Source organism: Chanodichthys erythropterus, chromosome 3 (genome assembly GCF_024489055.1).
Source record: "Chanodichthys erythropterus isolate Z2021 chromosome 3, ASM2448905v1, whole genome shotgun sequence".
Lineage (NCBI taxonomy): Eukaryota > Metazoa > Chordata > Actinopteri > Cypriniformes > Xenocyprididae > Chanodichthys > Chanodichthys erythropterus.
In genome coordinates this window covers 690,932-714,576 of record NC_090223.1, presented here as the reverse complement: position 1 = coordinate 714,576, position 23,645 = coordinate 690,932, and the positions used below count along the sequence as shown (strand labels likewise).

General features: G+C 36.5%; 1 protein-coding gene across 2 annotated transcripts; it reads right to left on the bottom strand.

The window, feature by feature from the left end:
• Positions 1-11,227: 11,227 nt before the first annotated feature.
• Positions 11,228-19,508, bottom strand: LOC137014910 (GTPase IMAP family member 8-like). 2 transcript variants are annotated; one of them, XM_067379479.1, is made up of 3 exons: positions 19,218-19,351; positions 13,167-13,817; positions 11,228-12,775 (listed from the first exon to the last, which is right to left on the bottom strand). In XM_067379479.1, exons 2-3 carry the CDS (start codon positions 13,813-13,815, stop codon positions 11,922-11,924), a joined length of 1,503 nt encoding a protein of 500 aa, XP_067235580.1. In that variant the 5' UTR covers positions 13,816-13,817; positions 19,218-19,351; the 3' UTR covers positions 11,228-11,921. The 2 variants fall into 2 exon arrangements, with proteins under 2 accessions (XP_067235580.1, XP_067235570.1); XM_067379469.1 differs by lacking the exon at positions 19,218-19,351 and adding an exon at positions 19,352-19,508 and having other exon boundaries at positions 11,232-12,775.
• Positions 19,509-23,645: the final 4,137 nt, after the last annotated feature.

The following is a 23,645-nucleotide window of genomic DNA, read 5'->3' as shown; positions in this document are numbered from 1 at the left end:
AGCAACATTCCGGTTAGCACAGGAAAGATTCTGAGGGCGGGATCAACTCACTTTGGTTGTTTCATGTGCAAGGGGAGGGCGAATATGGCAAGCCGTTTTAACTTAAATTATTCCTAGTGTTACTCGTCGTAATTGCATTTTTACTAGTAAGAATTCAATTACAGAGCTCTATAATGAAGTGAAGTGAAGTGAAGTGAAGTGACATGTGGCCAAGTATGGTGACCCATACTCTGAATTTGTGTTCTGCATTTAACCCATCCAAGTGCACACACACAGCAGTGAACACTCACACCGCGAACACACACCCGGAGCAGTGGGCAGCCATTGCTGCGGCGCCCGGGGAGCAGTTGGGGGTATGGTGCCTTGCTCAAGGGTCTCACCTCAGTCGTGGTATTGAAGGTGGGGAGAGCGCTGGAAATTCACTCCCCTCACCAACAATCCCTGCCGGACCTGAGACTCGAACCCATGACCTTTTGGGTTACAAGTCTGACTCTCTATCCATTAGGCCACGATTGCCCCTTATTCCATTATTACTAGTAAAATACTAGTTATAATTACAGAGCTTTATAATTCCATTCTTACTAGTAACAATTACAATAGAGAGCTCTCTAATCCGACAATTACTAGTAACAAATACAATTACACAGCTCTATAATTCAATTCTTACCAGTAACAATTACAGTAGAGAGCTCTCTAATCCGAAAATTACTAGTAACAAATACAATTACACAGCTCTATAATTCAATTCTTACCAGTATAAATTACAATAGACAGCTCTCTAATCCGACAATTACTAGTAACAAATACAATTACACAGCTCTATAATTCAATTCTTACCAGTATAAATTACAATAGACAGCTCTCTAATCCGACAATTACTAGTAACAAATACAATTACACAGCTCTATAATTCAATTCTTACCAGTAACAATTACAGTAGAGAGCTCTCTAATCCGACAATTACTAGTAACAAATACAATTACACAGCTCTATAATTCAATTCTTACCAGTAACAATTACAGTAGAGAGCTCTCTAATCCGACAATTACTAGTAACAAATACAATTACACAGCTCTATAATTCAATTCTTACCAGTATAAATTACAATAGACAGCTCTCTAATCCGACAATTACTAGTAACAAATACAATTACACAGCTCTATAATTCAATTCTTACCAGTATAAATTACAATAGACAGCTCTCTAATCCGACAATTACTAGTAACAAATACAATTACACAGCTCTATAATTCAATTCTTACCAGTATAAATTACAATAGACAGCTCTCTAATCCGACAATTACTAGTAACAAATACAATTACACAGCTCTATAATTCAATTCTTACCAGTATAAATTACAATAGACAGCTTTCTAATCCGAAAATTACTAGTAACAAATACAATTACACAGCTCTATAATTCAATTCTTACCAGTATAAATTACAATAGACAGCTCTCTAATCCGACAATTACTAGTAACAAATACAATTACACAGCTCTATAATTCAATTCTTACCAGTATAAATTACAATAGACAGCTCTCTAATCCGACAATTACTAGTAACAAATACAATTACACAGCTCTATAATTCAATTCTTACCAGTATAAATTACAATAGACAGCTCTCTAATCCGACAATTACTAGTAATAACTGACATGATATCATGATATTTTTAGTGATGTTTGTAAATTGTCTTTTTTTTAAATGTTTCGTTAGCATGTTGCTAATGTACTGTTAAATGTGGTTAAAGTTACCATCGTTTCTTATTGTATTCACAGAGACAAGAGCTGTTGTTATTTTCATTATTAATCACTTGCAGTCTGTATAATTCATAAACACAACTTCATTCTTTATAAATCTCTCCAACAGTGTGTAACGTTAGCTTTAGCCACAGATCACCCAGTTAGATATCACTGCTTTATGTAATGTAAAAATCAAACTTGAAATGGACTGAAAGCATGATGAGCGCGGGGGTTTTTAGAGCAATCAGCTTGGTGAAATTAAAAATACATATTCGTGACTGTGACAGACGGTTTACGAAGCATGACTGATGATCCAAAACAGCCTAAGTTGACTATTAAAAAGAAAAACATCAATACACAAATAAAATATATTGCCTTTAGATATTATTTTGGAATGAATATAGAAATGCTTAAAACACTAACTTGATGAGATTGCCTTGGTTTTGATAAATGTGTCAACATTAAGAGTAATGCATGAATTTACATTGATTCGTAAATAAATAAAAAAATGTGCCTCCTCATTTCAGAACACCACTGCACGCCACCGATATAGGCTACTTAGAGAAAAAAAACAATTTATGAATTTAACTGAAAATTAACTCCTAATGCTTTAACACTGTAAGATGATCTCATACTAGGGAGTCTTAGACCGTCACCATTATCTGAATGTTTAAAATATCTTTAAAAGAATGGCAAAATATTTACAATGATTTATAAAATGGTATAACACCCGTAAATAGTTTGAGCTGCGTCAGTATATTCTGGAAACTTAGGTCAAAATGAACGACGAGAGCTGAACGATTGTTGACATGAAGTGCTCTATTTGAGTGCGTGTTGAAGCGGAGCAACATTCCGGTTAGCACAGGAAAGATTCTGAGGGCGGGATGGGCAGTATTTATGATACATGTATTTCAAATACGTATTTCAAATACAAAATAGTATTTTGTAATTTGTATTTGATTGGGTTGATGAAAATGGCGTTGTATTTTGTATCAAAATACCTTAGTGTTTTGTATTTTTGTAGTTTTACAATACTGTAAAATACTTTGTAAGAAGTCTACATGATGACATCATAAAAATGCAGCCTCCGATTGGTGCTTACTCAGTGGTTTGCCCAGACTTGTTGAGTTCAGAACAGATGTTAAGTTTTGGAATAGTTTACCAATTTACAAAATGCCCTTGAAATCTATTATACCGAGCAGCAGCCCCCTATATTTATGATTAACAATCAATTGATTAATTAGTTAGAAAGTAGTTGCTATGAATACAGTTCTTTTCTTATGAATGAGTCTGTGTTGCTGATGCAAAGTAGGCCCTTCGTTACCAAACACCAGGGAACTAAACTAGGATACAACTATGAGTCATTCACAAACTGTTAACCATTAAACTGTTGGTTACTTTAAAACTAACCATCTGGGAGATCACAGGGATATGTGAATATTTGATCTGTTAAAGCCACAATATGTACATTTTCGCCCCTAGAGGTCGCTTATCCTTGATTTTGTGTAATCAAGAAATGGGATGTGTTTTCTTCAAGTCTACAGCCAGTGGAAAAGAATCGTGATGGGACTCGGGCAGAAATCATGTTCATGGATGAGATTATTAACATTACTGTGGTATGAAGCAGAGCAGGGCCGAGTGATGTTGGAGCTGAACGAGACCGATGGAGCGATTGCTAATGAGAGACGAGCGCGACATGTTTTGAGCACAGCGGAACTTTTATTATGCCACAGTTGCCTCTTGTGCTTTTTTCAGTCTAGTGTATGTGGGGTAATGCAGTGCTGTTTATCATATTAGATACATTTGAGTGTTGAAAGTTGTTATAATGCTATTCTGCGTTCACTTGGCAGCTGCTATGAGACACTTATTGCACACTGCAGTAAGCTAGATCGATATTAGGCATGGTAAAACATGGTACTCGCTGTAACAAGAAGCTATATAACATGATTAGTTTTCTGTCAATGAATGAATCCAAACAGTTCCTCATCTGTCTAATAAAACATATGATATGTTTTATTAGACAGATGAGGAATATAATGCGTCTTTGGTGTTTCCATGGTTTCTGCAAAATAAAACCAGAACTCGAGGGTATCACGGGTATATGTCATTGAAAGGCGACGCAAAGGCACATTGCGTCACCTATCAATTTTGTCCTGGTTAAAATTTCTTATTTCTCTGGATTTAAACATTCTTGGAAACATTTGGGATAATGTAAATACACAAGTCAACAAAATATATAACATTGTTCTAGTGGTTTTTTTGATATTTTAATCCAAATCCTACTGTACATAATGTGCCGTTAACTGGTTGCATATGTCAGATTTATTGCATGACTCAGGCAGTTGCTATCAAACATTGTTTACTTAATCAACTGAGTCAGTGTAATGGTGAAGGGATAGAACAAATATATATATGTTTGAACCCTTTTTAATGTCCAGGTACAAGTCAATGCTGTTTCTTTGTTCAATTTGAACACTGTACATGGGTTGAAGCTCTTAATTTTTAAATTTCCAGAGTGCACCAGATTGATGCATTTAACCTTAAAATGTACAAAATGTTCTTCCGGGGGGCATGCCCCCGGACCCCTAGCGGAGGTACATCCAACAAAGTTTTACAAATTACAGTGTCAAATAATGTACATTTTCTGAACAAGAATACGACAACAAAAGCTCCTTTCATGTCAGTAAAGCTATTAATAGAAAATTGAAATGTCTTTGGACAAATATAGATTTGGGCTAAGCCCCGAATGTTTACAATGTCTGGCTCCGCCCCTGTCAGGTAACAAAACGGTCCGAGTTGCGGGCGGGTTAGTTGAAAACGTCGGTCGGGTGCGGGTTGTTTATACATTGACCCGCGCATCATATATATATATATATAATTAGGGGCGTTTCCTCTGAGGAGGAACAGCAATCAACATCAAAACTTGTGTCGAGACAAACACAAATTACAAATTATGACATTAAAAAGAGCGCAAGTCACTCTATGATAAATCCCGCCTCTTGTTGACATGCGTGTTATGCGCGTCAGTTCGACTGAAAAAATGATGGCGTCAGTGGGAAGACTAATTGAAAAGTAAGTAAACAGATCACCCAGTTAGATATCACTGCTTTATGTAATGTAAAAATCAAACTTGAAATGGACTGAAAGCATGATGACCGCGGGGGTTTTTTAGAGCAATCAGCTTGGTGAAATTAAAAATACATATTCGTGACTGTGACAGACGGTTTACGAAGCATGACTGATGATCCAAAACAGCCTAAGTTGACTATTAAAAAGAAAAACATCAATACACAAATAAATTATATTGTTTAAATTGTTATTGCCTTTAGATATTATTTTGGAATGAATATAGAAATGCTTAAAACACTAACTTGATGAGATTGCCTTGGTTTTGATAAATAAAACATTTATTACAATACTGTAAAATTACAAAATATAATTGCATTTGGTTTCTTTTTTTCCTTTTTTGATATAATGTAAAGTAATGTTCATTTAACAAGGGAAACGTGTCAACATTAAGAGTAATGCATGAATTTACATTGATTCGTAAATAAATAAAAAATGTGCCTCCTCATTTCAGAACACCACTGCACGCCAAAAAAATTATGAATTTAACTGAAAATTAACTCCTAATGCTTTAACACTGTAAGATGATCTCATACTAGGGAGTCTTAGACCGTCACCATTATCTGAATGTTTAAAATATCTTTAAAAGAATGGCAAAATATTTACAATGATTTATAAAATGGTGTAACATCCGTAAATAGTTTGAGCTGCGTCAGTAGCCTATATTCTGGAAATTCTCTTCCTAAAGCTGCTTCAGGGAAGCCTCGTGACAGACGGTGTATTTACCAGAAAACAGCGAAGAGGAGCGAAAGCAAAACCAGGCGAGGATTTTCAAGCAACGGCAATAATGGTGCTGAAAGACTTCCTCCGTTGGTCGATGTATGAATATAAAAAGACAAACAAATAAACATACTTCATACCTTGACAAAACTTAGGTCAAAATGAACGACGAGAGCTGAACGATTGTTGACATGAAGTGCTCTATTTGAGTGCGTGTTGAAGCGGAGCAACATTCCGGTTAGCACAGGAAAGATTCTGAGGGCGGGATCAACTCACTTTGGTTGTTTCATGTGCAAGGGGAGGGCGAATATGGCAAGCCGTTTTAACTTAAATTATTCCTAGTGTTACTCGTCGTAATTGCATTTTTACTAGTAAGAATTCAATTACAGAGCTCTATAATGAAGTGAAGTGAAGTGAAGTGACATGTGGCCAAGTATGGTGACCCATACTCTGAATTTGTGTTCTGCATTTAACCCATCCAAGTGCACACACACAGCAGTGAACACTCACACCGCGAACACACACCCGGAGCAGTGGGCAGCCATTGCTGCGGCGCCCGGGGAGCAGTTGGGGGTATGGTGCCTTGCTCAAGGGTCTCACCTCAGTCGTGGTATTGAAGGTGGGGAGAGCGCTGGAAATTCACTCCCCTCACCAACAATCCCTGCCGGACCTGAGACTCGAACCCATGACCTTTTGGGTTACAAGTCTGACTCTCTATCCATTAGGCCACGACTGCCCCTTATTCCATTATTACTAGTAAAATACTAGTTATAATTACAGAGCTTTATAATTCCATTCTTACTAGTAACAATTACAATAGAGAGCTCTCTAATCCGACAATTACTAGTAACAAATACAATTACACAGCTCTATAATTCAATTCTTACCAGTAACAATTACAGTAGAGAGCTCTCTAATCCGAAAATTACTAGTAACAAATACAATTACACAGCTCTATAATTCAATTCTTACCAGTATAAATTACAATAGACAGCTCTCTAATCCGAAAATTACTAGTAACAAATACAATTACACAGCTCTATAATTCAATTCTTACCAGTATAAATTACAATAGACAGCTCTCTAATCCGACAATTACTAGTAACAAATACAATTACACAGCTCTATAATTCAATTCTTACCAGTATAAATTACAATAGACAGCTCTCTAATCCGAAAATTACTAGTAACAAATACAATTACACAGCTCTATAATTCAATTCTTACCAGTATAAATTACAATAGACAGCTCTCTAATCCGACAATTACTAGTAACAAATACAATTACACAGCTCTATAATTCAATTCTTACCAGTATAAATTACAATAGACAGCTTTCTAATCCGACAATTACTAGTAACAAATACAATTACACAGCTCTATAATTCAATTCTTACCAGTATAAATTACAATAGACAGCTTTCTAATCCGAAAATTACTAGTAACAAATACAATTACACAGCTCTATAATTCAATTCTTACCAGTATAAATTACAATAGACAGCTTTCTAATCCGACAATTACTAGTAACAAATACAATTACACAGCTCTATAATTCAATTCTTACCAGTATAAATTACAATAGACAGCTCTCTAATCCGACAATTACTAGTAACAAATACAATTACACAGCTCTATAATTCAATTCTTACCAGTATAAATTACAATAGACAGCTTTCTAATCCGACAATTACTAGTAACAAATACAATTACACAGCTCTATAATTCAATTCTTACCAGTATAAATTACAATAGACAGCTTTCTAATCCGAAAATTACTAGTAACAAATACAATTACACAGCTCTATAATTCAATTCTTACCAGTATAAATTACAATAGACAGCTCTCTAATCCGACAATTACTAGTAACAAATACAATTACACAGCTCTATAATTCAATTCTTACCAGTATAAATTACAATAGACAGCTCTCTAATCCGACAATTACTAGTAATAACTGACATGATATCATGATATTTTTAGTGATATTTGTAAATTGTTTTTTTTAAAAATGTTTCGTTAGCATGTTGCTAATGTACTGTTAAATGTGGTTAAAGTTACCATCGTTTCTTATTGTATTCACAGAGACAAGAGCTGTTGTTATTTTCATTATTAATCACTTGCAGTCTGTATAATTCATAAACACAACTTCATTCTTTATAAATCTCTCCAACAGTGTGTAACGTTAGCTTTAGCCACAGATCACCCAGTTAGATATCACTGCTTTATGTAATGTAAAAATCAAACTTGAAATGGACTGAAAGCATGATGACCGCGGGGGTTTTTAGAGCAATCAGCTTGGTGAAATTAAAAATACATATTCGTGACTGTGACAGACGGTTTACGAAGCATGACTGATGATCCAAAACAGCCTAAGTTGACTATTAAAAAGAAAAACATCAATACACAAATAAAATATATTGCCTTTAGATATTATTTTGGAATGAATATAGAAATGCTTAAAACACTAACTTGATGAGATTGCCTTGGTTTTGATAAATGTGTCAACATTAAGAGTAATGCATGAATTTACATTGATTCGTAAATAAATAAAAAAATGTGCCTCCTCATTTCAGAACACCACTGCACGCCACCGATATAGGCTACTTAGAGAAAAAAACAATTTATGAATTTAACTGAAAATTAACTCCTAATGCTTTAACACTGTAAGATGATCTCATACTAGGGAGTCTTAGACCGTCACCATTATCTGAATGTTTAAAATATCTTTAAAAGAATGGCAAAATATTTACAATGATTTATAAAATGGTGTAACACCCGTAAATAGTTTGAGCTGCGTCAGTATATTCTGGAAACTTAGGTCAAAATGAACGACGAGAGCTGAACGATTGTTGACATGAAGTGCTCTATTTGAGTGCGTGTTGAAGCGGAGCAACATTCCGGTTAGCACAGGAAAGATTCTGAGGGCGGGATGGGCAGTATTTATGATACATGTATTTCAAATACGTATTTCAAATACAAAATAGTATTTTGTAATTTGTATTTGATTGGGTTGATGAAAATGGCGTTGTATTTTGTATCAAAATACCTTAGTGTTTTGTATTTTTGTAGTTTTACAATACTGTAAAATACTTTGTAAGAAGTCTACATTATGACATCATAAAAATGCAGCCTCCGATTGGTGCTTACTCAGTGGTTTGCCCAGACTTGTTGAGTTCAGAACAGATGTTAAGTTTTGGAATAGTTTACCAATTTACAAAATGCCCTTGAAATCTATTATACCGAGCAGCAGCCCCCTATATTTATGATTAACAATCAATTGATTAATTAGTTAGAAAGTAGTTGCTATGAATACAGTTCTTTTCTTATGAATGAGTCTGTGTTGCTGATGCAAAGTAGGCCCTTCGTTACCAAACACCAGGGAACTAAACTAGGATACAACTATGAGTCATTCACAAACTGTTAAACATTAAACTGTTGGTTACTTTAAAACTAACCATCTGGGAGATCACAGGGATATGTGAATATTTGATCTGTTAAAGCCACAATATGTACATTTTCGCCCCTAGAGGTCGCTTATCCTTGATTTTGTGTAATCAAGAAATGGGATGTGTTTTCTTCAAGTCTACAGCCAGTGGAAAAGAATCGTGATGGGACTCGGGCAGAAATCATGTTCATGGATGAGATTATTAACATTACTGTGGTATAAAGCAGAGCAGGGCCGAGTGATGTTGGAGCTGAACGAGACCGATGGAGCGATTGCTAATGAGAGACGAGCGCGACATGTTTTGAGCACAGCGGAACTTTTATTATGCCACAGTTGCCGCTTGTGCTTTTTTCAGTCTAGTGTATGTGGGGTAATGCAGTGCTGTTTATCATATTAGATACATTTGAGTGTTGAAAGTTGTTATAATGCTATTCTGCGTTCACTTGGCAGCTGCTATGAGACACTTATTGCACACTGCAGTAAGCTAGATCGATATTAGGCATGGTAAAACATGGTACTCGCTGTAACAAGAAGCTATATAACATGATTAGTTTTCTGTCAATGAATGAATCCAAACAGTTCCTCATCTGTCTAATAAAACATATGATATGTTTTATTAGACAGATGAGGAATATAATGCGTCTTTGGTGTTTCCATGGTTTCTGCAAAATAAAACCAGAACTCGAGGGTATCACGGGTATATGTCATTGAAAGGCGACGCAAAGGCACATTGCGTCACCTATCAATTTTGTCCTGGTTAAAATTTCTTATTTCTCTGGATTTAAACATTCTTGGAAACATTTGGGATAATGTAAATACACAAGTCAACAAAATATATAACATTGTTCTAGTGGTTTTTTTGATATTTTAATCCAAATCCTACTGTACGTAATGTGCCGTTAACTGGTTGCATATGTCAGATTTATTGCATGACTCAGGCAGTTGCTATCAAACATTGTTTACTTAATCAACTGAGTCAGTGTAATGGTGAAGGGATAGAACAAATAGGCCAATTTATGGAAGGTTTTGCGAAGAAATTTCATGCTCCCTTGTAAAAGTATTTTGTAGTATTTTTAAAATACAAAAATACAGTAGTTTATTTTGATACATGGAGTGGCTGCTGTATTTTGTAGTTTATTTTGATACACTTAAAATTAAGGTATTTGGTATTTTATTTTAAAATACATTTTGATGTATTTTTGCCCAACCCTGAGCATGAGCATTTAAAGGGGACACATGCTGAATCAGGGCATTTTTAATTACGCCCCAAAATAGGCAGTTGAAAAAATGAATTAAAAAAAAAAAAATTATGGGGTATTTTGAGCTGAAACTTCACAGACACATTCAGGGGACACCTTAGACTTATATTACAACTTGTGAAAAAGCATTCTAGGGCACCTTTAAAATCACACCTAAATTTTAAAGGTCCTCCTAAACCATTGGTCCAATTTTCACCAAAATCGAATCGTATCATCTTCGGACCATGCCATCAAAAACTTCTGGATTTTGTGTTGATAGACGCAACCATTTTCCTATACTGCAGCGACAAATTAGAGGCATGATGCCAAAATGATTGTTGAGTCTGTATCTCTGCAATGCTTTGACATATTGACACCAAACTTTGCGAGTGTCATTGTCACCCCACTCTGACCATACCACATTAATTTAGTCACAGCGCCACCTATTGGTCAAAAGTGATGAACCAGTAAATCTTTATTATTGACTGTATATATCATTTATCAGCTCTTTTGCCTAAAATGATCTTAATAGGCCTTTAATTGCTCACTGTTGCAATTGGTCTGATGCTCACAGCCATGTTAGCATGACTTGTTGTGCCTCTTTTGTGCTTGGCCCTGTAATTGCTTGCAGGTATATTTTAAACAATGTATTCATTTAACACACGGGTTTGAAGAACTTTGAATAATTTGAAGAACTCCAATCCAAAGAATTAGTCAGAGGAAAATAAAATGAGCCAGCCTAAAATCATTTACTCACTCTCATTGCACATTAAGGGCAGTTTTTAATGCAGTCTTCTAATGATATATATTTATCTACTGCAATTCCTTGTTCAAATATAAATATTTAAATGGCGGCTGTAATAAAAACCTGTTGTCATGAACGATTTATTCAAATATTCATTAAAGGGTTAGTTCACCCAAAAATGCTGCCATCAATCACTCATCCCCATGTCTTCCCAAACCCGTAAGACCTTTGTTCATTTTTGGAACACAAATTAAGATATTTTTGATGGAAACTGAGAGCTCGCATGCATTGTGCTGCTCGCGTGAACAGCGTTGAGTCTGCATTCTGATGTAGAACCTGGAAGGGCTGGACGTGAACAGCATATGAGAATGACACAGAAGAGACAATTGTGTTGAATAAAGTTGTTATTTTTGTTTTGTTTTTATAATAATCACAAGAAATATTTCAAAATACAATCTTAATAACCTTAATTAATCAGAAATCAATCAGTGATTGACAGCAACACCAGTAAATAATAAACCATTTCTCCTTATGTCTTTCTCTTGCACAAATTTTGAGTTTGTCGCATTCATTATATAGTCCAAAAACTAAACTGCTCCTCTGGAAAATATAGAGTGGTACAGTATATTGCAGTGCTTTGATAGGGATTCACTTATTAAACAACATGAAGGAGAGTACATTTTCATTTTTGAGCGAACAATATAAATTGTTCAGTCAAAATAAATTTGATTATAACAAAAGAGTACATGGAGCATATAAAACCCATTAGCTTTCCTAAAAGAATACAATATAATATAATGTAATTTCAATGGTTAGGTTTACATTGTTTACAAGCTGAAATTTTGAAAAAAGGTACATCAGGTTGCTGGAGCTTCTGTAGCATCATTAATGGTTTGTCTCACTGAATTACACACTTCTGTTTTAGATTCCCCTTGGGAATAACAGATTTTACAGCCTGCACAAGCTTGTTTCTTGGTAACAGAATACCTGCTAAAGCAAATACGCATATAGGAGCAGCAATCAACATCAAAACTTTGTGTCGAGACAAACCAGCACAATTCTGACCTTCTGATTGAAAGACCCAATTGTGACTCTCCTGAATGTGGTTTTCTGTTTCATCAAAAAGGTAATTGGTGAAGTGGTTTCCTCTATTTTCTGCCACCAACGTCTCTATTTTACTGAGCAGACCTTTGAACTGAGGGAAACTGGCCGAGTTGTTGTCCAGACAGAAGAACCGGTTCCCACAGCTGCTTACAAGGTTTTGAAGAGCTGGATCACCATTCTGTAGAAACTCCTCAATGGTTTTATTCTTTTTATCTAACTGATCTTTGTGAGTGAAGATGATCATGGTGTATTTTAGTATCTGTTCTCCAAACACTTCTTTGAGATACTTTATTGTGTTTTTCTCCTCTTCAGTGAATCCACCCAGTTTAATCACAATGAGAAAAGTGTGTGGTCCAGGATGCATCTCATATCTTATGCAACGCACTATTTCAGAAATAATCTCTTCATTATTGAGTTCAGTATCATAAAGTCCAGGCGTGTTGATCACTGAGATTTCTTTACCCATCCTCACTGTAGATTCTGACTGACACTGTTTTGAAGATTGAAAGAGGTTTCTGCCGATGATGGTGTTTCCAGTGGCACTTTTTCCAACTCCAGTTTTTCCCAGCAGAACCAGCCTGATCTGGTCTTTCCTTTCTATAAGCTCATCAGTCTCATCTGGATCTTCAGCTGGAGATTCTCCTGAAACTACAACAGAAAGATCAAATCAATGATAGAACTGACTCTATGGACTCTTAAATGGACAGTTCACCCCAAAATGAAAATTCTGTCATCATTTACTCGGCCTCATGTTGTTCCAAACCCGTATGAGTATCTTTCTTTTGTTGAACACAAAAAGAAGATATTTTGAAGAATGTTGGTAACCAGACAGTTGAGTATTTTGTTTTTTCTTCAACAGAACAAAGACACTCATACAAGTTTGGAAGAACTTTAGGGTAAATGAATAAATGATGACAGAATTTTCATTTTGGGGTGAAGTATCGCTTTAAGGTCAGTCTGACATTAGTGATGTAAACCGCCATATGTTTCTATGATTCACGTCAACTATAAAAGGGTAAAAAAATATATATATAATTACAAAAGACACGAGGAAAGTCTTTGCTTTCACTCCTCTTCATCTGTTTCATGGTAAATTTTCCTCTGTTCTCCTCCATCATTCCTTCAATCTTCTGCAGTAGTCCTTGTTTCTGATCATCTGATTTTATCTTGTTATTGAAACAGTGAAACTTTCCTCCACATTCAGTCACCAGTCTCTGTAAATCCTCATGATCTTTGTGTTGTAGATGTTCATCAATAGTCTCATCCTCTTCTTCCAGCTCATCTCCATGTGTGAACAGAATCATGATGTACTTCTGAACTTCAGGACCTAATAAACACTTAATGAAATCCAGGAACTCTTCCTCATTTTCCACAGGTTTCTCTAGAGGAACGGTGAGCAGAACTGAACTGAGACCTGCTGAACATCCAGAGACCAGCTGGTCTTTCATCATCTCCAGCTTCTCTTCAGACAGATCTGGATCCAGTAGATCTGGACAGTCAATCACATGAACCCGTTTCTCTCCGATCTGTGTTACTTCCTCACAAACTTCAGACTCATGTTTCTTCTTACGTTTTTGGACTTTAAACATTCTTTCTCCCAGTATCGTGTTTCCAGATGAGCTTTTCCCTGAACCCTTCCTGCCCATCAGAAGAATCCGGATCACTGGATCATCTGGACTAGTTAACATCTCTGAAAGAGACAGAAAATATGGAAAATATCCAAATTACATTTTATTTTTTTTGCTTAGTGTAAAGTTGAGTCTGAGGATCAAGACTGTGTATTCAACATTTCTTTCATATATATATATATATATATATATATATATATATGAAACGTCTATATATGAACGTCTCTTGTTTGTTCTGAGCAGTTAAATCCTCCAGCTCCTGCAGATTCTTCAGTTTTCCACCATCTTTTGTATGTTTGAACCCTTTCCAGCAGTGACTGTATGATTTTGAGATTCATCTCATATAACTATAAATATAAATAAATTCTACTATGAATAAATTCATTAATAGTTAGAATTTATTTATTTAATATAGCATTTATTTAATTAATAAATTCAGCTACTTTTTTGTCTTGTGGATTATATGTAAACATATTTTATGTAAAATATCTTACTCAGGACAGTACTAAATAAAAAGTAACATGCATTTAGTATGATCTCTCTTATTTTATTAAAATTATTCACATTTTCACAGATTCTGCAAGGGGTTCCCAACAGTGATGCGCGGGTTGATCCAAAATGAGCGGGTGCCTGCGGTCACCCGCGGTTACGAGTCATCCAAAAATATTTTTAATGATATTCGGGTCGCGGTCGGTCGGGTCGTTTGAAATAAAGATGCCACTTAAACCTTTGTAATTTTCAGTTTTACTTACTAAAGGTTTCAATTTTACTTTCATGGGTATTTGTGAACATTTATTTATGGATATTGTAGCCTCAGTCTTTGGCTTAGCCTACCTGTTTTTGTTTGTCTAAAATGCGTTAATAAATACTTTATTAACATATTCTATCTCTGCATTTTGTGCTTGTGAGAGCTTCAATTGGGCATTCACGTGGCGAAATAGCCTAAGCCTACTAATACAAGTGGGAAATCCTTATTTCCCTTTTGAATGTTGAGCGCTATTAACTTTTGAATAAATCCTGACGTGGGACAAAATGCCCGATTTCCCAACACGTTGAACTGAGCAATGCCATTGTACCATTTTAATAGGCTAGGCTACTTTTAAACGCATATAGCTCATTAATGTCAGTTTTATGTATTTTCTGAGAGGGGGCGGGATTTTTGTTGGGAAAGTCGGGGGAGAGACGCACACTTCGATTAGACTGGATAAACACATGCAGCATCTTAATTGTTAAGAAAACGAAACGAAATAAATGAATAAATCAAGCCTTTATTATAACACTATATCATACAACATTCAGAAAAAAGAACAGTTTGCGCTCCTAAGGGCTTTCACACTTTTCCAAAAGTGGGCCTTCTCTCAGTTGACCTGCTGATTAATTCTTCAAGCAGGGTCGAAACATAAACATCGCATTCATCAATAATATGCATCTAGACAGCTGAAATGGAAAATGATGGGCCGCCTCAAGAACTGCCTGCTCTCGCCGCTGCACCTCTGAGCGCACCACGTCAGATCCTGAAACATTTCTCTCCTCCACAGGCTGGATTAATGGATAGCCTATTATTGGCCAGGGAGGCTGATGGGGGGCGTATGGGAGGGGGGCGGCCGCACCCCTAGTTCTTAAGTCTATGGCCCAATGACGCTACAATGAGTCCAGGGTTGCCAACTCTCACCCATCTGGCGTGACACTCACGCTTTTAGCATCAATCTCACGCTCTCACGCACACGCAAGAAATGTCACGCCAAAATCCATTTTTCTCCCCTCTCAATCCGTTAATTTTCTGTTGATGACTAGACCACAGCGTATTAATGACAGGAGAGGAGTTTAAGGCCCACAGCTGTTACATCTCCCTACAACGTTCTCACTGCAGTATTCTCTGATCGTTGATTGGCTGAAAACCTTGCACCTGATACGTCAGTTGCGTGTGAGAAATTCAGAGAGAGTTCGGAGTCGGAGTCGGCACGTGTGAAAGTTTGGAAGACAATCAAGGTAAGCAAATAATAAAATGGTGAGCCTTGTCACTACAGACGTAGCTTTGCCTAATCAGTCTGTGTGCCGAGACTAAGTTACAGACTTCAACTATACCTAGTTGCAAATGTTGTCTGACGTGCGTTATGATGTGGGCTAGCTAAACTGCTCAATAAAAATAGTCTCATGTAGGGTCCGAAATTAACACCCGCCAAGCGCCAAATGCGGGTAGATTTTCCGTTTGGCGAGCAAATCTCAAAAGGCTATCCGCCACACTGGCGGGTTAATGTTCATACCAAAATATGAAATTTTCAGCGCGCACGAGCAGAGAGAGAGAGAGAGAGAGAGAGAGAGAGCTCCGGCCGCGCGCGCGCACTCAATATACAGAGCGGCCAAAGCGTCAAGATTCCCGTACTTTTTGACAAGCGTCTTTGACAAAGCGGCCAGAGCTTCTTTGCAGCTCAAGTCGGCGGCGGTGTGTACGTACAGTTAACGCTCTATTTGTTGAGGGCGCTGAGGAAAAAGGATATGTGAAGCTCCTGCCACTGGAAGAAGCGGTCGCCGCCCATTTGTGGCCGCGCACCCATCAAAGCCGCGCAGAACGTCTTTAGCACTCCCGGATCGTGCACACTCCGCCGCTGGCCAGACTGCTTCTGCTTTACACACCATGGCCGTTATTTTCTCGAGAAAAGGAGTTTTCTCATAGCGTTTGCAACGCAATACTCCTTCCCTTATCTCTCAGGGAACCGAGGTTACGTAAGTAAAGCCGAGTTCAGACTGCATGATTTTCAAAGTAGTCGGGTCACTGTTCTTTTCACACTGCATGACTATCTTGGCCAGCATTCAGTCGCTGCTGTGTTCAAACTGCACGATGGGTCGGCGATAGAAGGTTTCACACTGCATGACTTTACAATAGGAAGAATCGCCGACAACTCTGTCTGGCACGCAAACTACGTTTCACAACCAAACACACGCGAGATGTGACAAGGAAACAACGCGATATCACGCGTGCAGGACCAGCGTTATTATTATTATTATTATTATTAAAAACAGTAGCCCGCAAGAAGCTTGCAATACGAATTGCCTGTGCGCTGATTTGCAGCGAAAACAAGAAAAAGAAAAGAAGAATATGGAGGAGGAAATGGTTGGGGAGACTGGATTGTGTGTTCTGCAACGAGAGTTGGAGGTAAATAAATAACTTTTCAATGTGCTGCTGTTGCGGATGATCAAGCAAATGTTTGTGCTTTGTTTCTGTTTGATATAATTGTAATGTTTATGTGAATGAAGCCATGCTTGCTGATATTGTGGTCTATAACTCCTCCCCGAACTCCCCGCTGCTCTGTATCTTGCTCTCTCATTGGCTGTCGGTCATCGCCAATGTAGTTTTCAGTCAGAACACTTTTCACACAGCAGGATTTTGAATCGCCGACAGGTCCAGATATTTAGCATGCCAAATATCTCACGGGTGTCGGCGACTCGTCGGCGATTCTCTCAGATCGCGTCTTTGCTCATTCACACTCGCGTGAACGAGCACCGATTTGCCTGTGATTTCGGGCATTTGTCGGCGATTTCTCAAAACCTGTCGGCGAGCCAAAATCAGGGCTAAAATCGTGCAGTCTGAACTCGGCTTAACCGAGTACGTTATACGTTTTGTTATATAACAACCGATATGACAACTTTAGCACATTTATCAGCTATACATTCATTCAGTGTTTTCCATTAATGACCCTCTGCTGCCGCCACCGTTTCATAAGTGATATGGCTTTGTGCCTATATAAAACAGCAAAAGACAGCAAATTAAGTATACAGTCTGTCTGTGCTGCGTGTTTTAAAGAGAAGTTAGCGCATTTGCGCACGCGATCAGCTGGTGATCTGGTGATCAAAATAAAAGCTCAAGGATATTTCTTTTAAAAAGAAATGAGTACAAAAGTATTGTAAAAAAAAATATATATGTTTGAACCCTTTTTAATGTCCAGGTACAAGTCAATGCTGTTTCTTTGTTCAATTTGAACACTGTACATGGGTTGAAGCTCTTAATTTTTAAATTTCCAGAGTGCACCAGATTGATGCATTTAACCTTAAAATGTACAAAATGTTCTTCCGGGGGGGCATGCCCCCGGACCCCCCTAGCGGAGGTACATCCAACAAAGTTTTACAAATTACAGTGTCAAATAATGTACATTTTCTGAACAAGAATACGACAACAAAAGCTCCTTTCATGTCAGTAAAGCTATTAATAGAAAATTGAAATGTCTTTGGACAAATATAGATTTGGGCTAAGCCCCGAATGTTTACAATGTCTGGCTCCGCCCCTGTCAGGTAACAAAACGGTCCGAGTTGCGGGCGGGTTAGTTGAAAACGTCGGTCGGGTGCGGGTTGTTTATACATTGACCCGCGCATCACTGGTTCCCAAACTTTCAAATCCCACTGTACATATATATATATATATATATATATATATATATATATATATATATATATATATATATATATATAATTAGGGGCGTTTCCTCTGAGGAGGAACAGCAATCAACATCAAAACTTGTGTCGAGACAAACACAAATATTACAAATTATGACATTAAAAAGAGCGCAAGTCACTCTACGATAAATCCCGCCTCTTGTTGACATGCGTGTTATGCGCGTCAGTTCGACTGAAAAAATGATGGCGTCAGTGGGAAGACTAATTGAAAAGTAAGTAAACAGATCACCCAGTTAGATATCACTGCTTTATGTAATGTAAAAATCAAACTTGAAATGGACTGAAAGCATGATGACCGCGGGGGTTTTTAGAGCAATCAGCTTGGTGAAATTAAAAATACATATTCGTGACTGTGACAGACGGTTTACGAAGCATGACTGATGATCCAAAACAGCCTAAGTTGACTATTAAAAAGAAAAACATCAATACACAAATAAATTATATTGTTTAAATTGTTATTGCCTTTAGATATTATTTTGGAATGAATATAGAAATGCTTAAAACACTAACTTGATGAGATTGCCTTGGTTTTGATAAATAAAACATTTATTACAATACTGTAAAATTACAAAATATAATTGCATTTGGTTTCTTTTTTTCCTTTTTTGATATAATGTAAAGTAATGTTCATTTAACAAGGGAAACGTGTCAACATTAAGAGTAATGCATGAATTTACATTGATTCGTAAATAAATAAAAAATGTGCCTCCTCATTTCAGAACACCACTGCACGCCACTTACTTAGAGAAAAAAAAAAAAAAAAATTATGAATTTAACTGAAAATTAACTCCTAATGCTTTAACACTGTAAGATGATCTCATACTAGGGAGTCTTAGACCGTCACCATTATCTGAATGTTTAAAATATCTTTAAAAGAATGGCAAAATATTTACAATGATTTATAAAATGGTGTAACATCCGTAAATAGTTTGAGCTGCGTCAGTAGCCTATATTCTGGAAATTCTCTTCCTAAAGCTGCTTCAGGGAAGCCTCGTGACAGACGGTGTATTTACCAGAAAACAGCGAAGAGGAGCGAAAGCAAAACCAGGCGAGGATTTTCAAGCAACGGCAATAATGGTGCTGAAAGACTTCCTCCGTTGGTCGATGTATGAATATAAAAAGACAAACAAATAAACATACTTCATACCTTGACAAAACTTAGGTCAAAATGAACGACGAGAGCTGAACGATTGTTGACATGAAGTGCTCTATTTGAGTGCGTGTTGAAGCGGAGCAACATTCCGGTTAGCACAGGAAAGATTCTGAGGGCGGGATCAACTCACTTTGGTTGTTTCATGTGCAAGGGGAGGGCGAATATGGCAAGCCGTTTTAACTTAAATTATTCCTAGTGTTACTCGTCGTAATTGCATTTTTACTAGTAAGAATTCAATTACAGAGCTCTATAATGAAGTGAAGTGAAGTGAAGTGACATGTGGCCAAGTATGGTGACCCATACTCTGAATTTGTGTTCTGCATTTAACCCATCCAAGTGCACACACACAGCAGTGAACACTCACACCGCGAACACACACCCGGAGCAGTGGGCAGCCATTGCTGCGGCGCCCGGGGAGCAGTTGGGGGTATGGTGCCTTGCTCAAGGGTCTCACCTCAGTCGTGGTATTGAAGGTGGGGAGAGCGCTGGAAATTCACTCCCCTCACCAACAATCCCTGCCGGACCTGAGACTCGAACCCATGACCTTTTGGGTTACAAGTCTGACTCTCTATCCATTAGGCCACGACTGCCCCTTATTCCATTATTACTAGTAAAATACTAGTTATAATTACAGAGCTTTATAATTCCATTCTTACTAGTAACAATTACAATAGAGAGCTCTCTAATCCGACAATTACTAGTAACAAATACAATTACACAGCTCTATAATTCAATTCTTACCAGTAACAATTACAGTAGAGAGCTCTCTAATCCGAAAATTACTAGTAACAAATACAATTACACAGCTCTATAATTCAATTCTTACCAGTATAAATTACAATAGACAGCTCTCTAATCCGAAAATTACTAGTAACAAATACAATTACACAGCTCTATAATTCAATTCTTACCAGTATAAATTACAATAGACAGCTCTCTAATCCGACAATTACTAGTAACAAATACAATTACACAGCTCTATAATTCAATTCTTACCAGTATAAATTACAATAGACAGCTCTCTAATCCGAAAATTACTAGTAACAAATACAATTACACAGCTCTATAATTCAATTCTTACCAGTATAAATTACAATAGACAGCTCTCTAATCCGACAATTACTAGTAACAAATACAATTACACAGCTCTATAATTCAATTCTTACCAGTATAAATTACAATAGACAGCTTTCTAATCCGACAATTACTAGTAACAAATACAATTACACAGCTCTATAATTCAATTCTTACCAGTATAAATTACAATAGACAGCTTTCTAATCCGAAAATTACTAGTAACAAATACAATTACACAGCTCTATAATTCAATTCTTACCAGTATAAATTACAATAGACAGCTCTCTAATCCGACAATTACTAGTAACAAATACAATTACACAGCTCTATAATTCAATTCTTACCAGTATAAATTACAATAGACAGCTTTCTAATCCGACAATTACTAGTAACAAATACAATTACACAGCTCTATAATTCAATTCTTACCAGTATAAATTACAATAGACAGCTTTCTAATCCGAAAATTACTAGTAACAAATACAATTACACAGCTCTATAATTCAATTCTTACCAGTATAAATTACAATAGACAGCTCTCTAATCCGACAATTACTAGTAACAAATACAATTACACAGCTCTATAATTCAATTCTTACCAGTATAAATTACAATAGACAGCTCTCTAATCCGACAATTACTAGTAATAACTGACATGATATCATGATATTTTTAGTGATATTTGTAAATTGTTTTTTTTAAAAATGTTTCGTTAGCATGTTGCTAATGTACTGTTAAATGTGGTTAAAGTTACCATCGTTTCTTATTGTATTCACAGAGACAAGAGCTGTTGTTATTTTCATTATTAATCACTTGCAGTCTGTATAATTCATAAACACAACTTCATTCTTTATAAATCTCTCCAACAGTGTGTAACGTTAGCTTTAGCCACAGATCACCCAGTTAGATATCACTGCTTTATGTAATGTAAAAATCAAACTTGAAATGGACTGAAAGCATGATGACCGCGGGGGTTTTTAGAGCAATCAGCTTGGTGAAATTAAAAATACATATTCGTGACTGTGACAGACGGTTTACGAAGCATGACTGATGATCCAAAACAGCCTAAGTTGACTATTAAAAAGAAAAACATCAATACACAAATAAAATATATTGCCTTTAGATATTATTTTGGAATGAATATAGAAATGCTTAAAACACTAACTTGATGAGATTGCCTTGGTTTTGATAAATGTGTCAACATTAAGAGTAATGCATGAATTTACATTGATTCGTAAATAAATAAAAAAATGTGCCTCCTCATTTCAGAACACCACTGCACGCCACCGATATAGGCTACTTAGAGAAAAAAAACAATTTATGAATTTAACTGAAAATTAACTCCTAATGCTTTAACACTGTAAGATGATCTCATACTAGGGAGTCTTAGACCGTCACCATTATCTGAATGTTTAAAATATCTTTAAAAGAATGGCAAAATATTTACAATGATTTATAAAATGGTGTAACATCCGTAAATAGTTTGAGCTGCGTCAGTATATTCTGGAAACTTAGGTCAAAATGAACGACGAGAGCTGAACGATTGTTGACATGAAGTGCTCTATTTGAGTGCGTGTTGAAGCGGAGCAACATTCCGGTTAGCACAGGAAAGATTCTGAGGGCGGGATGGGCAGTATTTATGATACATGTATTTCAAATACGTATTTCAAATACAAAATAGTATTTTGTAATTTGTATTTGATTGGGTTGATGAAAATGGCGTTGTATTTTGTATCAAAATACCTTAGTGTTTTGTATTTTTGTAGTTTTACAATACTGTAAAATACTTTGTAAGAAGTCTACATGATGACATCATAAAAATGCAGCCTCCGATTGGTGCTTACTCAGTGGTTTGCCCAGACTTGTTGAGTTCAGAACAGATGTTAAGTTTTGGAATAGTTTACCAATTTACAAAATGCCCTTGAAATCTATTATACCGAGCAGCAGCCCCCTATATTTATGATTAACAATCAATTGATTAATTAGTTAGAAAGTAGTTGCTATGAATACAGTTCTTTTCTTATGAATGAGTCTGTGTTGCTGATGCAAAGTAGGCCCTTCGTTACCAAACACCAGGGAACTAAACTAGGATACAACTATGAGTCATTCACAAACTGTTAACCATTAAACTGTTGGTTACTTTAAAACTAACCATCTGGGAGATCACAGGGATATGTGAATATTTGATCTGTTAAAGCCACAATATGTACATTTTCGCCCCTAGAGGTCGCTTATCCTTGATTTTGTGTAATCAAGAAATGGGATGTGTTTTCTTCAAGTCTACAGCCAGTGGAAAAGAATCGTGATGGGACTCGGGCAGAAATCATGTTCATGGATGAGATTATTAACATTACTGTGGTATGAAGCAGAGCAGGGCCGAGTGATGTTGGAGCTGAACGAGACCGATGGAGCGATTGCTAATGAGAGACGAGCGCGACATGTTTTGAGCACAGCGGAACTTTTATTATGCCACAGTTGCCTCTTGTGCTTTTTTCAGTCTAGTGTATGTGGGGTAATGCAGTGCTGTTTATCATATTAGATACATTTGAGTGTTGAAAGTTGTTATAATGCTATTCTGCGTTCACTTGGCAGCTGCTATGAGACACTTATTGCACACTGCAGTAAGCTAGATCGATATTAGGCATGGTAAAACATGGTACTCGCTGTAACAAGAAGCTATATAACATGATTAGTTTTCTGTCAATGAATGAATCCAAACAGTTCCTCATCTGTCTAATAAAACATATGATATGTTTTATTAGACAGATGAGGAATATAATGCGTCTTTGGTGTTTCCATGGTTTCTGCAAAATAAAACCAGAACTCGAGGGTATCACGGGTATATGTCATTGAAAGGCGACGCAAAGGCACATTGCGTCACCTATCAATTTTGTCCTGGTTAAAATTTCTTATTTCTCTGGATTTAAACATTCTTGGAAACATTTGGGATAATGTAAATACACAAGTCAACAAAATATATAACATTGTTCTAGTGGTTTTTTTGATATTTTAATCCAAATCCTACTGTACATAATGTGCCGTTAACTGGTTGCATATGTCAGATTTATTGCATGACTCAGGCAGTTGCTATCAAACATTGTTTACTTAATCAACTGAGTCAGTGTAATGGTGAAGGGATAGAACAAATATATATATGTTTGAACCCTTTTTAATGTCCAGGTACAAGTCAATGCTGTTTCTTTGTTCAATT